Source organism: Euphorbia lathyris, chromosome 3 (assembly GCF_963576675.1).
Source record: "Euphorbia lathyris chromosome 3, ddEupLath1.1, whole genome shotgun sequence".
NCBI classification, from domain to species: Eukaryota; Viridiplantae; Streptophyta; class Magnoliopsida; order Malpighiales; family Euphorbiaceae; genus Euphorbia; species Euphorbia lathyris.
The window spans coordinates 25,423,905-25,438,679 of NC_088912.1; the positions used below are offsets into that span (position 1 = coordinate 25,423,905).

General features: G+C 35.7%; 1 protein-coding gene across 8 annotated transcripts; it reads left to right on the forward strand.

Moving 5' to 3' along the window:
* The first annotated feature begins 5,651 nt into the window (after nt 1-5,651).
* On the forward strand, nt 5,652-11,647 carry LOC136221911 (probable pre-mRNA-splicing factor ATP-dependent RNA helicase DEAH5). Of its 8 annotated transcripts, XM_066009397.1 has the most exons (4): nt 5,652-9,226; nt 9,967-10,055; nt 10,128-10,182; nt 11,187-11,647. In XM_066009397.1, the coding sequence occupies exon 1, from the start codon at nt 5,745-5,747 to the stop codon at nt 9,003-9,005; it is 3,261 nt and encodes a 1,086-aa protein (XP_065865469.1). In that variant the 5' UTR covers nt 5,652-5,744; the 3' UTR covers nt 9,006-9,226; nt 9,967-10,055; nt 10,128-10,182; nt 11,187-11,647. The 8 variants fall into 8 exon arrangements, with proteins under 8 accessions (XP_065865469.1, XP_065865466.1, XP_065865470.1 ...); XM_066009394.1 differs by having other exon boundaries at nt 9,967-10,182; XM_066009398.1 differs by lacking the exon at nt 10,128-10,182 and having other exon boundaries at nt 9,967-10,070.
* Nucleotides 11,648-14,775: the final 3,128 nt, after the last annotated feature.

Here is a 14,775-nt window from a genome sequence, read left to right on the forward strand (position 1 = left end):
GCCTGTTTGGGAATTAGCTGTTAGCTGTGAGCTGATTACATTAGCCGTTTGATAATAGCGGTTTGTGTAAAAAGATGAATAGGGGCATTAATTTTAAGGAAATGTACAAAAATAAACCTTGTGTTACAGCTGTTTTCGAAAACAGTCATATGATTTAAAAGTTTGCAAAATGGTACCTTGAGATTCATTCCGTTAGCAAACACATACCAAATTGACTAACGGTGTTAAAAGTCAAAGGGAAAAGAGTTAATTTGGTCCTTATATTTATTTATTTTATAAATTATCCCATTTATTATTTAATTATCACAAACAAACCTCAAAATAAAAAATAAAAAACAATTATATCATGTTCTTTAGTTTTTTTTTTTTTTTTTCTTTCTTAATCTTTCTCTCTAAAAAAACAAATTAATTGAACCACCAAAACAAACACCTCGATTTTTCCATTCTTCCACGTTAACTGGACCACTCTATTGAGCCACAAAATCACAAAATACTCCTCTCTCTCTCTCTCTCTTTTTCCATAGATTGCTTCCTCAAGAGTTCATGCATATTTCAGACTATTTTCTTAAACGACACTGTCTCACCCATTTCCCTCTCAATTTAAAACCCCTCCATCATATCAACCAATCCAACTCCACCATTCTTAACAACAACAAAAATTAAATAATGGGAGCTGACCACGCCAACACCGTGTCAGCGTGGAACGCCACCGGCACCGGCACAAGCCCAAGCCCATTTCACATTCACCGGAATTCATTGACGCACATGACCTTCTATTGGGGCCATAAAACTGAAATTCTTTTCAAGGGATGGCCTGGTTCAAGCTCCGCCATGTATGCTTTAGCATTGATGTTCCTTTTTTTACAGCGTTGGTCGTTGAGTGGTTCAATTACTGTAGCATCATCAAGCCCGGAACAAATAAGGTGGCTGCCGGAGTTTTTCGGACCGGGATGTACGTAATTCGTACCGGATTAGCTTACTTGGTTATGCTGGCGGTCATGTCATTCAACGGCGGCATTTTCCTTGCTGCTGTTGGTGGCCACGGTGTCGGGTTTGCGGTTTTTGCTAGACGGGTTATTAAGAAATCGGGTCCGGGTCAGAGGTTAATCCGGATCTTCCTCCTGTTAATGTTAAGTGCTGAATGATGAGTTTTCAATTTCATTTGATTTTATTTCTCAGTTCAATAATGGTAATTGATGAATAATACGTACTGAAACTGCTCATTTTGTTTTTTTTATATATATTTTTACTATTGTATTGTATTGTATTGTATTGTAATAATGGTAATTGATCACATTGTAATAATGGTAATTGATCACATTGTTCTGTGTTGTGTGTTCTTATGATTGTTCTAAAGAATTATGCTTTTGGAGTCATTTGCAATTTTCCATCAGTTAATGTGTAAGGGTGGAATAATAGGGTGTTTATTTAGTGGTTCAATTAATTTTAGAGAGAGAAAGATTAAGAGAAAAAAGAGAGAAAAAAGAAAAAAAATAAGAAATTAAAGAGAGGGAGAAGATGGTATAATTGATTTTTATTTTTTATTTTAGGGTTTGTTTGTGATAATTAAATAATAAGGGGCGTTAATTTATAAAATAAATAAATATAAGGACCAAATTAACTCTTTTATTTTTGACTTTTAACACCGTTAGTCAATTTGGTATGTATTTGCTAACGGAATGAACCTCATGGTACCATTTTGCAAACTTTTAAACCACATAGGTGTTGTTCGAAAACAGGTGTAACCACAAGGTTTATTTTTGTACTTTTCCCTTAATTTTAATATTGCAAAACGCTAATTGAAAAAACTCATTTTAAGAGCTTTTTCTAAATTAACGTTTTCATCCCAAAACTCTCTCCCAAACCTCTCTCCACCAAACACTCCAATTAGCGGTTTCAGTGGTCAAACCTCTAAAGTTGGTCAAAACCGCTCTTTTTATCCCAAAATGCTCTTTACCAAACAGGACCATTGAATGATGAAATTTTTAAGAAATAATATTAGTTGATAATTTTTAATGAAAATGGTAAATTAAATATTTTAATTTATCAAAATAACTGATTTTAATTTAATTAATTAATTTAAGTGAAGGAAAAAACTCATTATCAAACGTACTTGAATTAAATAAGTGATTATTAGTCTTTTTAAAGAATAGTACTTTATTAGAATGCTGAATCGGCCAAAAGAATATCGATAAGGAATGGAGGTGGACATACCCTTTCTTACAAATAGACTCAGAAACAACCGCTCGTACCAAGCAATGAGCTGCCGAATTTGCTGAACGTTTTATAAAAGAGATTGAAACTAGTTCTAACTCTTGCAATAACTCAGAGCAATAGGAAATTACATCAGATAAATAAGAATTATAAAGAGCATAAGATTGTAGTTATTGGATAACAGATAAGCAGTCAGTACAGACTTCAACTCTAGATAAACCTGATGTCTTGATCCAAGAGAATGCTTCATTAAGCACTAATGCTTCTGCCAGAGTCGGGTCAAATAAGCCATCCAATGCACCATGATATGCATAAAGATACGCACCTTCTCGACCACCTAGAATAAACCTCGTTGAACAGTACATCTTGAAAAATTCCCGCATCCACATTATAAGATAAAAAAACCAATGGCAGGTCGCATCCAACGAGATGGGGAAGGTGAGTTTCTGTCATTCAAACGCTGCTGCACATCCTGTGCTAGTTGCCAATCTTGAATCTCGTGGCGAATCCGCACTGTTACTGTCAAGGGGCTAGATTGTTGCCATTCCAAACTACTGCATTCCTGTACAACTCCTTACCTCATCAGACTCTTTTTCTGTTAGACGTGTGATAGGGGTCAAAAACCACTATCTTTTTGGTACGGTTTTTAGGGTAGTTTTACTTTAAATTTAGCAAATAAGCAAGAGTTTCTTGCATTTTTATCTACTTGAACTTCACTTTATTTATTTTGGCCAATTGATTCACCAAAAGTTGCACCAAAAGGAGTTTTTATTGAAATCCGAAGACGGGTGGATCAATTTGGCCATTGGACTGATGATTTTTGGAGTTTAATGCTTGTATGTAGGTCAGGCGTGGACGAAAACAGCAAAATGACAAGCGAACAATGTGGAAACTCAAGTAGAGTTCAAGTGCAAGCAGAGATCATTGGGAAACAAGAATGCCGATAGTTTGGCGGAACCTCAGTGACATTGGAGTAGAAAGTAAATCTCTCGCAGAAGGAGACGAGCCCGATTAACAAGGACGTTGATCCTCTAAGTGAAGGAGAGTGTAGGGGGAGTTTGGCCATAGGCAAATTCAACCCCAAACATTGGCAAAGCTTTGAGAAGGCTTCGGCATGGAGTGGCAAAAGAGACATATCAACGTACGCTGATGGAAGAGGCGGAGTTTGTATAAGAAACACTATAGGGGACATGGACTATCCTGACGTTGGATCTCCGCTACCCCTTGGATCAGTAGTCGGAACTGGTTTAAGTGATCCACCCTCATCTAGTAGGGACAGGAGAGTCGGGCATACGTCCTTCGTGAAAGGAGATGTATGTCTCCATAGAGAGAAACTCTATGGACATTGTCGGCGCACCGAACGCACAGTGCGTGCTTATTATAGAATGAAGTTTAATCACAAGGACAAATGCATTGACGGAACCCTTCGCTAGGAATTGGCTGGCCGAGACTTGGGGAATGTCGAGACGCCACACGAGGTTTTGGCCTAGCTCAGACCTGGCCCCGTGACATGCATACATTTAATTTAACGGAGATGCTCTAGGAAAAAGGTAAATTAAACGCATGCCCTACTGGATTTTATTAATTGTCAAGGTATTACCAATAAAATTCAAAATGTAATATAAAGTCACTTAATATACTTTTTTTTTTTTTTTACATTATGACCATTAAACTGTGATCAATGTCTTAAAATAAAAAATTTCAAGAATTTATTATATTCTAATTAATTTTAATTCTTTAAATTTTTTTATTTTGAAGTCATTTAAGTGTTGTTTGATTAAGAGGGAGAAAATAAAATTTTAGAGAACTTTAGAAAATAAAAAGGGATAAAGTACAAAAATATCCATAACGTTTACAGTCAGGAGCAATTTTATCATTAACATCTAAAATTGTGCAATTTACCCTTAACGGTGTCAGCCAGGAGCAATTTTACCCCTAATATTATGAATTTGGATCAATTTGAGAAATAATTCATCAAATTATCTTCTCAGTCATTAGTCTTATCATCTACACTTCACATGTGAGTCATTTTATCACTTACTAAACGGATCATAAACATATGATTAAACGTGAATTTTTTAAAAAATAAATAAGAAATATATTGTCTTGTTGCATGAATTATTGTATGAGTTGGATAAGAAAAATTCAAAATATTTCGCCGAATTTATAAATATTAATCACCAATTCTATTATTAAATTATAGAAAATATGATTTTTTTTTAAAAACAAGTTGATATGCAATTGGTGCAGAATAAGAAATAAAATATCTATGTTTTATAATAATGTCTGAAATTGACCCAACTTGTCAACGTTATGGGTAAAATTGCTCTTGACTGCCAAAGTTAAGGGTAAAATTGTAACATTTTAGACTGTAGGAGTAAAATTGTTCCTGATCGTAAATGTTATGGGTATGTTTGCACCTTATCTCAAATAAAAAATGTGCTTTAAGACATTTGTTAAAGTTTAGTGGTAATAATGTTAGAAAAAGTAAGGGTAAATTTAAAAAAAAAACCCTGTGGTTTGATGTTCTTACAAAAAAACCCTTGTGGTTTGTTATTACAAAAAAAAGGACTGTGGTTTGCGCCGTTAACCAAAAAACGGAAAATAGCTTAACAGTGTTAAAATGTTAAAATGTTAAAATGCTGACGTGGCACAAGGGTAAGGGTGGAAATTCGATTTTTTTTTATTATTTTTTTATTTTTTCCCCTCTCTCTCCTCATTCTTCTTCTTCTTCTTCTTCCTCCTCCTTCTTCTTCCTTCTTTCTTCTTCCTTTTTCTTTTTTTTTCCTCTATTCTTTTTTTTTTAAATTTCGGACACTCTGAAATTTTTCAGAAATCTGGAAAATTTTCGGATTTCTGGAAAATTTTCAGACGGAAATCTGGAAAATTTCCAGAATTTTGGGGAAAATCCAGAAATCTGGAAATTTCCAGATTTCTGGAAACTTAAAAAAAAAGAAAAAAAAGAAGGAGGAAGAAGAAGAAGAAGAAGAAGAAGAAGAAGAAGAAGAAGAAGAAGAAGAAGAAGAAGAAGAAGAAGAAGAAGAAGAAGAAGAAGAAGAAGAAGGAAAAAAATAAAAAAATAAAAAAAAAATTCAAATTTCCAACCTTACCCCTGTGCCACGTCAGCATTTTAACACCGTTAAGCCATTTTTCGGTTTTTGGTTAACGCGCAAACCACAGTCTTTTTTTTTTGTAATAACAAACCGGTTTTTTTGAAAGAACATCAAATCACATGGGTTTTTTGGAATTTACCCAAAAAGTAAAATTAAATAGTTTTTATATATGCTTTGAAGTTTAATGTGCATACCATCAAAATGATTAAAATTCAGTGGCCATGAGTGTAATTTACCCTGGAAAAAAAAAAGCATTGCTTTGCCGTCAAGGAAGTACGGCAGCCTCCACGGAGTATATAATAATAATTTGATTTGACTACAAAATATAGAGTTGAATTCTAACTTTCATCAACAATTGGCAGCCATCATGGCTGAGAAATTTCAATGAACAGATAAAAGAACACACAAAGCAGGATCATGTATTTTCTATACACGAAATTTCTCCAGCCAATTCTTCTGTTTGCCTGCGTAAATCTTTTCTCGTTTTTATATTCTCTTTCTTTTGCCATATACATAATTGTGATGGCTACTGATTTGAACAAATTAGAGTACTTGTCTCTTGTATCCAAAGTTTGTTGCGAACTCGAAACTCATATAGGGTTTGCAGACAAAGTATTAGCAGAATTCATCATAGAGTTAGGTCGTTCTTCTGCATCTGTCGATCAATTTGATTCTAAATTGAAGGACAATGGTGCTGAATTGCCTGATTACTTGGTTAGATCTTTCCTCACTGTGATTCACTCCATTTCCCCCCTAAAATTGGGTAAGGATTTGAAGACTGGTTGTGCTGGTAGGGTTAGGGACGCAGAGGGTGATGTGTATAAAGGTACGGTGACCAGAGTGATGGATGGGGGTTGTTTTGTTGAGTTGGATGCTTTCAAGGGGAAGGAGGGTTTGGTTCATTCATCGGATTTTTTTGATGGGAACAAGAAGAATGTTAGTCGTGGGGAGGAGGTTTATGTTAAGATTGTTTCTGACTCACCCAGGCGAAAGAGGTTGAGGCTTTCCATGAAGGATGTTGACAAGAATACTGGTGAGGATTTGGGATTGTTGAAGACGTCGGAGAAGATTAATACTGATGATCAAAGGATTAGCATGAACAAAAGAGATATGACCAGGAATATGGCTGGTGCTTATGGTATTATGGGGATTGAGGAAGAGGATGTTAAAGTTAATGACCCTTTTTCATCAAATGGGCCGAAGGTGGAGAGGGTGACAATGAATCCTCTTGAGAAATATGAGGTGAATCAGTTGATTGCTTCAGGTGTCTTGAGTGCAAGAGATTATCCAATCTACCGTTGTGAGGAGTCTGATGCTGATACTGAGGAAGGGATTGAGATAGAGATGAATGAGGATGAACCAGCCTTTTTGAGAGGAACCACACGTAATGTTTCTACTGATGCGTCCCCTGTGAAGATCTTCAAGAATCCTGAAGGGTCAATGATTCGTGCAGCTGCACTTCAATCGGCACTCATAAAGGAACGAAAAGAAATGCGGGGAGAGCAGCTGAAGAAGATGCTTGATTGGGTACCCAAGGATCTTAATCGTTCTTGGGAAGACCCAATGCCAGAAAATGGAGAGAGGTGCCTGGCGCATGAGCTTAGGGGTGTTGGTGTATCTTCATATAGCATTCCAGAATGGAAGAAAGACGCTTACTGTGAGTCACTTACTTTTGTGCAGAGATCTAAGTCCATCCAGGAACAAAGACAGAGCTTGCCTATTTATCATTTAAAGAAGGAATTACTTGAGGCTGTGCTTGATAATCAGGCACTAGTAGTGATTGGGGAAACTGGTTCAGGGAAGACTACCCAAATGACACAATATCTTGCGGAGGCTGGTTACACAGCAAGAGGGAAGATTGCATGCACTCAGCCCCGTAGGGTTGCTGCCGTTTCTGTTGCGAAGAGGGTCGCTGAAGAGTTTGGTTGTCGTTTAGGAGAGGAAGTTGGTTATTCTATTCGCTTTGACGATTGTGCCGGACCTGATACGGTGATCAAGTACATGACAGAGGGTTTACTTCTTAGGGAAATTTTGACTGACATGAAACTGTCTCAGTACTCAGTCATAATGCTGGATGAGGCACATGAGAGATCAATTTACACTGATGTTCTTTTTGCCCTACTGAAGCAGCTTTTGAAAAGGAGACCTACTCTTCGTTTGATTGTCACATCTGCCACACTTGATGCGGAAAGGTTTTCTGGTTATTTCTTTAACTGCAAGATTTTCAGTATTCCGGGAAGATCTTTTCCTGTGGAGGTACTATATGCCAAACAGCCAGAAAGTGATTACCTTGATGCAGCTCTTATAACAGTCTTGCAAATCCACTTGACAGAACCTGAAGGAGACATTCTCCTCTTTTTAACAGGCCAGGAAGAAATTGATAGTGCATGTGAGCTTCTTGATACGAGGATGAAAGAACTAGGGAAAAATGTTCCAGAGTTGATTATCTTGCCAGTTTATAGTGCACTTCCTGGTGAAATGCAATCAAAGATATTTGAACCAGCTCCACCAGGAAAGCGGAAAGTGATTTTGGCAACCAATATTGCTGAGACCTCTTTGACAGTTGATGGAATTTTTTATGTTATTGATCCTGGATTTGTGAAACAAAATGTTTACAATCCGAAGCTGGGGGTTGATTCTCTACTTATAACCCCTATTTCACAAGCATCAGCAAAGCAACGAGCTGGGCGTGCTGGACGAACTGGTCCTGGTAAGTGTTATCGTCTATACACTGAGAGTGCATTTCGCAATGAGATGGCTGCTGCTACAACTCCAGAAATTCAAAGGATTAACCTTGCATATCCTGTGCTAACTTTGATGGCCATGGGAATAAGTGACCTCTTTTCTTATGATTTTATGGATCCACCATCATCCCAAGCCCTAACATCTGCTATTGGACAGCTCTATGGTTTAGGGTCTTTGGATGAAGAGGGGCTCTTAACCAAAACAGGGAGGCTAATGGCAGAGTTTCCTCTTGAACCACCATTGTCTAAAATGTTGTTGGCAAGTGTAGAACTTGGGTGTAGTGATGAGATTTTGACTATTATTGCCATGATCCAAACTGGTAACATATTCTACCGTCCTAGGGAAAAACAAGCACAAGCAGATCAGAAGAAGGCTAACTTTTTCCAACCAGAAGGTGACCATTTGACTCTACTTGCCATTTATGAAGCCTGGAAAGCAAAAGGTTTTTCAGGGCCTTGGTGTTTTGAGAATTTTATTCAGTTTCGATCTTTGAGGAGATCTCAGGATGTCAGGAAACAGCTTCTGACCTTAATGCACAATTATAAGCTGGATGTCAAGAGCGCTGGAAATAATTCTGTGAAGATAAGGAAAGCACTTACGGCAGGGTTCTTTTTCCATGCGGCTAGAAAGGATCCACAAGGGGGGTATCGGACTCTAGTTAATAATCAGGTTGCTTATGTCCATCCAAGTAGTTCTCTTTACCATGTACAACCAGACTGGGTCATCTACAATGAGGTAGTAATGACTACGAAGGAGTATATGCATGATATAACTGTCATAGACCCTAAGTGGCTGGTTGAATTGGCACCGAGGTTCTTTAAAGCAGTTGATCCAATGAAAATAAGCAAGAGCAAACGTCAAGAACGAATTGAACCTCTTCATGATAGATATAATGAGCCCAATTCCTGGCGCCTCAGCAAACGGCGAGCTTAATACACACTTCGGTGATTCTCTGAGTAAACTGGTGTAAAAACTTAATATATGATTTTCTTCTATTATGTTCAGAATAAATTTGTGCACTTATTTGAACTTTTAGTTTGAAACAGGTTGGGCTTGATGACATGAATCCTTGTTCCTTGTACTCCATTTCTTTACCTTTGGAATCATTTCAGGCCATCCAATCAGTTCTGCTATATTTGTGCTGGATATATGAGGTGACTTTTTCACTGATGATAAACGTTTGGAAGGTTATCCTACTGATTGTTTGTGTTACATACTTACATTAATGTTCATATTAGTTTTAATGATCACTCTTGTTAGCAGTTCATCATGAGAAGCATTGCTATATGATTCAGACCGTCCTGATTTGAAATCTTCTTTAGTTCTGTTGATGCTTTTAGAAAGCTCACATTGACTGAATACATTGCTTGTAGGAATAATATTTTGTTACTCGTAGTTATTTACTGTGTCTTTGATTCTTTGGTTTATGAATCTTGTGCATCAAGATATGGACAAACTAACTCTCAAAGAATTGAGTTTTGCATTTTATTCATGAGAGAGAATAAAAGGAACTGAAATTTGATGTTTTACAATTAATGTGGTAAATTACTTTATTGGAGAAGGTGGTGGTTTTGCTATTTTATGCTTTTAGTATAGATGGTTTGATTTATCTCATTTCCGAGAATATGAAATTCCAATAAAAACTGCCAGCTGTTAAATGTATTATGGGATAAGGCAATATGTTGTTATGGTGTCTGGAAATATTATCATCTTGTGTATAACTTCTTCATTCAAATCATTTGATGTTCTTTTTTGTTTATGTGGTATAGCTGTTTAGTGAGTCAATTTAGATTGGTATTACATTCAGAAAATTCAGAACTTTGTGCAATTTCAAGGATTCAATACACATAACTTGGATGGTATTCATATGGCTGTTTTGTTTTGTACTTGACAGTGGTAAGGAATATTGCACCTATCTTTTCCGACTCTTATACTGCTGTTAATTCCTCAACGCCAGTTTCGTGACAAGAAACATGTTTAATGGTATGGTATTATAAGGTGGGATCAAACTCAAACCCTTCAATTCTTTTTTCTTATATTTATTTCTTTTTGCAGGATTTTCTTATTAGTTTCCAGTATTTTCTAGGGAGCAAGAGGGAGATCGAAGAAGGTTTCATACCTTAGCTATGCATCTCTTTTTGTACTACTTGTGCTTCCATTTTTCCTGTTCACTAGTTTTTTCACAAATATCCCCTAGAAAAAGTGTTATCCCTAGGCATGGCTTAGCATTCCTATAAATTAGATAGAGTCACCTAGATAGAAGTTAGATGGTTCCATAATATTCACCTGGCAGTTTAAGCCTAAAATTTATCTTCCTGCGTATGTCACATATACCACATGCGCAGACAGTTCAACAAATATAGACATGCATAGGCACTCAGATTCCATGCCAAAAATCATTCGGCGTTGAAGTGTGAACACATGTGATTTTTTAGCTATGTATAGTATAATCCTTAATTTGACTATTTCCCTACTTCGGCCTTTTAGTTCAAATAATCACTAGACATGGTGTTGACATAAAAGCTTAGAACATAATATTCACTTAGAACATAAAAGCTATGACTTAGAAAGACTACATTAATTAGGAATATGTCAGTTCTCTTGTTTTGCCCAGGAGTGTACTCTGTAGACTTCGATGGGTCTGCTGTGCATAACAATATGAAAAACTCAAGGCTTAAAATATTGAAGTTCGTAATGGCAACGAAAGGTTAATATATTGAGAGAAGCTTCTCAAATTTGGTTATCTGCTTACAAGATTGAAGTGATTACCTTAAATATAAAAGGGTGTCCTATTATACTAAGTGTGTTTGATTCTCCTTTTGTAGCTTCTTTTAGCTGTTTACTCCAAACAGTAGATATAAAGCGTTTGGTTAGGATTGAGAAACAACTGGTGAAAGAAAATTCAGTTTATAGCTACCAACAACAATAAACGGTAACAACTGAATCAAAAAGACATTAAAAGGATTATCATCACCATTGGAAGAAAGAGTTATGGTGCATTTGCTCTTACAATAAGCACTTGGAAATTTTGGGTGTAATTTTGTTGGTTGAGTCTGATACTGTTGTGATCAAACTTTTACTACTGACATTCTTCTTTCTTGTTTTTTGCAATAGACTGGAAATTTTGGAAGCTTTTCTACAATGGTATATCAAGAGCTGCTAATTTAATTTGCCTCTGATTGATGACAATTGAGATTACTTATCCAGGTCTACAAGAGTTTTATTTTTTTAATCTTTCTGGCAACTCAAATCAGACAAAAAAAAATTAGAAGACAGGAAACATATTCTGCAAGTGAAGATACTATAGATGAATATGGACTTAGTGGGATTGTTAATAAGTGGATTAGAGGTCAATTTCGTCCACTAAGTGAGGGGACGTGGCCTGATTAGACCATACAAGTGTGAGAAAAAAGGATAATGACTATGAAATTGGGTTTTGAATGAAGAAAATCATGTAGATTGAGTTGATGCTTTTTTTTGCTTATTGGCTGAGTTGATGTTTTTGTTATAGATTAATGAAACTCTACTTTGTTACTTATAATTAATTAATTTTGGTCTTCAATTTATGGAGGTTATGATTAGGGATGGCAACGGGTAGGGTACCCGCGGGTAGTGTCAATCCCAAACTCTTACCCTTTTATTTTTTAATTACCCGTACCCGTCCCATTACCCTAACGGGTATACTTTTTGCATCCCATATCCGTCCCATTTAATTCACGGGTACCCGCAGGCACCCTTACCCGTTAAGAATCAATAAATAAAACAAAAAATATTGCAAATTTAACAAAGTACAAATTTAATAAATCATAGATCTAAAGATTGAATAAATTAAACCTTAATAAATAAGAATAAAGTAACTTAGTTCTATCATTCAATGGTTGAACAACAAAAGGTTGGGGTTCAAATCTCACATTTTACATACAAGAAACAATAATATTTTTTCATATATAAATGATTTATGACGGGTACCGGGTACCCTGGGGGGTATTCCCATACCCGTCCCATTACCCTAACGGGTAATGATTTTGATCCCATACCCGTCCCATACCCTTTTATACAGGGTACGGGTAGTTCCATTAGGGTCGGGTAGTGCCGGGTACCCGCGGGTATAGTACCCGTTGCCATCCCTAGTTATGATTTTTGATTGCCTGTTCCGTAGTCTAAAATCGGGGATTTTATTAGGAGGACCGAAAGACCTCTATAAAATTGTTGACACGCGTTCTAAAATGTGAGATAATGTGCGTGTCAACAATTGTATATGGGGTCTTTGGAGGATACAGTCCTCCCAATAAAATCCGGGTAAATTACATCCATGGCTACTGAACTTTATCTATTTTAACATATTTCAATTCTTAACGGTATGAGCACTAGATTTTACAATTTTTAATACTGGTGGTCACTGCCTTAAAACTTTTTGTTAGATTAAGCTTTTAATTTTTAATTTTTCAATTTCATATATTGAGTTTTGATCAATTATAATGGTATGCACTAAGTTACTAATTATACATAAGAAAAAATAGCGTTGGATATCAAATTCAGTTAAAAGTATTATGCACTTCATTTAAAATTGCATTTCTTTAACCTTTAAAGGTGTATATAGTTTCTTTATAATCATTTTAAATTGTTAAAAGTAAATAACTGTTTTTTAATCTTAATTGAGATGTACAGTTTAAGTAAATTGATTGATGATTTAATGTATTAAATAAATAATAATAATAATAAAAAAACACCCAATGGGTGCTGGTCGCAGTGCTAAAAGATGGCTGTTTGAACCCCGCGATCGAGTGTTCGATCCGTGGAGACGCACACTTGGGAGACCTTTGGCCTTAACCATACCCGGGTCGGAATTGCGAGAGCAATGACTCCCACAAATAAATAAAAAAACAGTAGATGTTCAATCAACAAAAAAAAAAAAAAAAATTTATTTATTTCCATGATTACACAAGTTGCTGGTAGATAAACGTTTGTTGAAGTTGGAAATAAAATTATAGGAGGCTGCTAATTTAGGATGCCACTCTTATTTAATTATTATAGTAGTGAAAACTGAAAAGTGGTAGTCTTTTCAAATGACTAACATTCTAACTATCTAAGGCAATCTAAGCCAACACTTGATCTTATCCTGTCCTAATCAACCTCCTGTGACTTGTGAATGGAGAATACTTCTTAATTATTAGGATAAAGATTAAGGAAAAAATACAAAAATGAACATTGTGTTTTTATCGATTTATAAAGATAATGTTCGTGGTTTAAAAATTTGTAAATAAGGGTCTATGCTTTGTTGTAGTTTGCAAACTTAGTTATTTTTTCAAAAATTGTTGTCGTGACTATTTAGAGTGATTTGGAGCAATTAAAAAAGACTAATTTTACAAATTATTCAAAATACACAGTTTAACTAAACCACAATTATTATCTGGGCAAAAAATTGACTCACATGCCTTTTAATTGCAAAATTCACAAAATATAGATCATATTTGTAAATTTTTGAACCACATAAACTGTTTAGACTATGTTTGTAAATTTTTAAACCACAGAGACTGCTTTAGCAAATTTATCAAATTACAAAATTTATTTTTATATTTACCCCTACAATTAATTTCTTTCAAATAATAAAATTAATTATTAGGATACTTTTTTTATATGGTAGTGAGCAATGTTTTCCTTCGGTATATTTCCTCCTTGAAGATCTACAACATTTTTTTCTTCCAGATCAAATGATCCTTTTTAATCTCATCCACAGGGAAAAGCTCGAGCTCTGGAAATTTTCTAGGCTTAGCAAACTCATCAACAACTTTGTTATCATCGGGAGGATAAACAATAATCCAAAAATTAAAATTTGCATCAGGGTATTTGTCCTTTAACATTCTTAAAGCACGATATTTGAGAAAGTGAGAAGTCTAAAGATCTTCTAGCTCCTTCAAAGCTTTCTCCTTCTTTTGATCGGGACTAGGGTTTTCCATCAACCGTCACGCTCTTTCAAAGCCAATCACCTTTTGTTGATATGCAACACAATCTTTTTCATGATTCATGCCCCGGTTTTGATCTTATTTAGATCCACCACTTGTTTCTTGAGCTCACCCCGCTTCCATTCCGGCTCGTGCAGACTCTTCTTGGCAACCTTTGCTTCCTCATAGTGGAAGGCCATATTATTTCTCTCCAGCACTACTTTTTGGAGGAGTCGACTTATCGCATCATCCCGTTGTTTAAGAAGAGTCTGGTTCGACCGAAATGAGATCATCTCTTTCCTTCACAGTCTGTTCAATATCTTAGACCTCCTTCACTTTGGATGACAAGTCCATAGTTGCCTTCTAAGCATTCTTTAAAGCCTTTACCTCACTATTTTTTCTCTCTCCTCGGAAGAGAAAATGACAGTAAGTTCAACCGAGGTAGCATTCAAATCTCTCTAAAGGAAAGAGATACTACAATTGTCAGTTTTAAGAGATTTTTCATGAACATACAACCTCCTCCGTCGGTCTGTTGGTCTGGAGATCATCGGCAGCCTTTTGCAATAAAAAAACAGGACTCAATAGTGGCAAATTAACTATGAGGACTAGACATAGTCCGAGAGTGTGAATGTCTATATCCCAAGGTTGAAAGAGGTCAATTATAATTATAATATACATTCAGACTTAAAATGAGCCTAAATAATATGATATTTAAGGCCAAAAAAAGACCCAAATTTTTATTCTTTATTAGAATATATTGA

Coding starts and splice junctions, on each gene's coding strand:
- LOC136221911 (XM_066009391.1), top strand. CDS start 5,745: ATGTATTTTCTATACACGAAATTTCTCCAGCCAATTCTTCTGTTTGCC.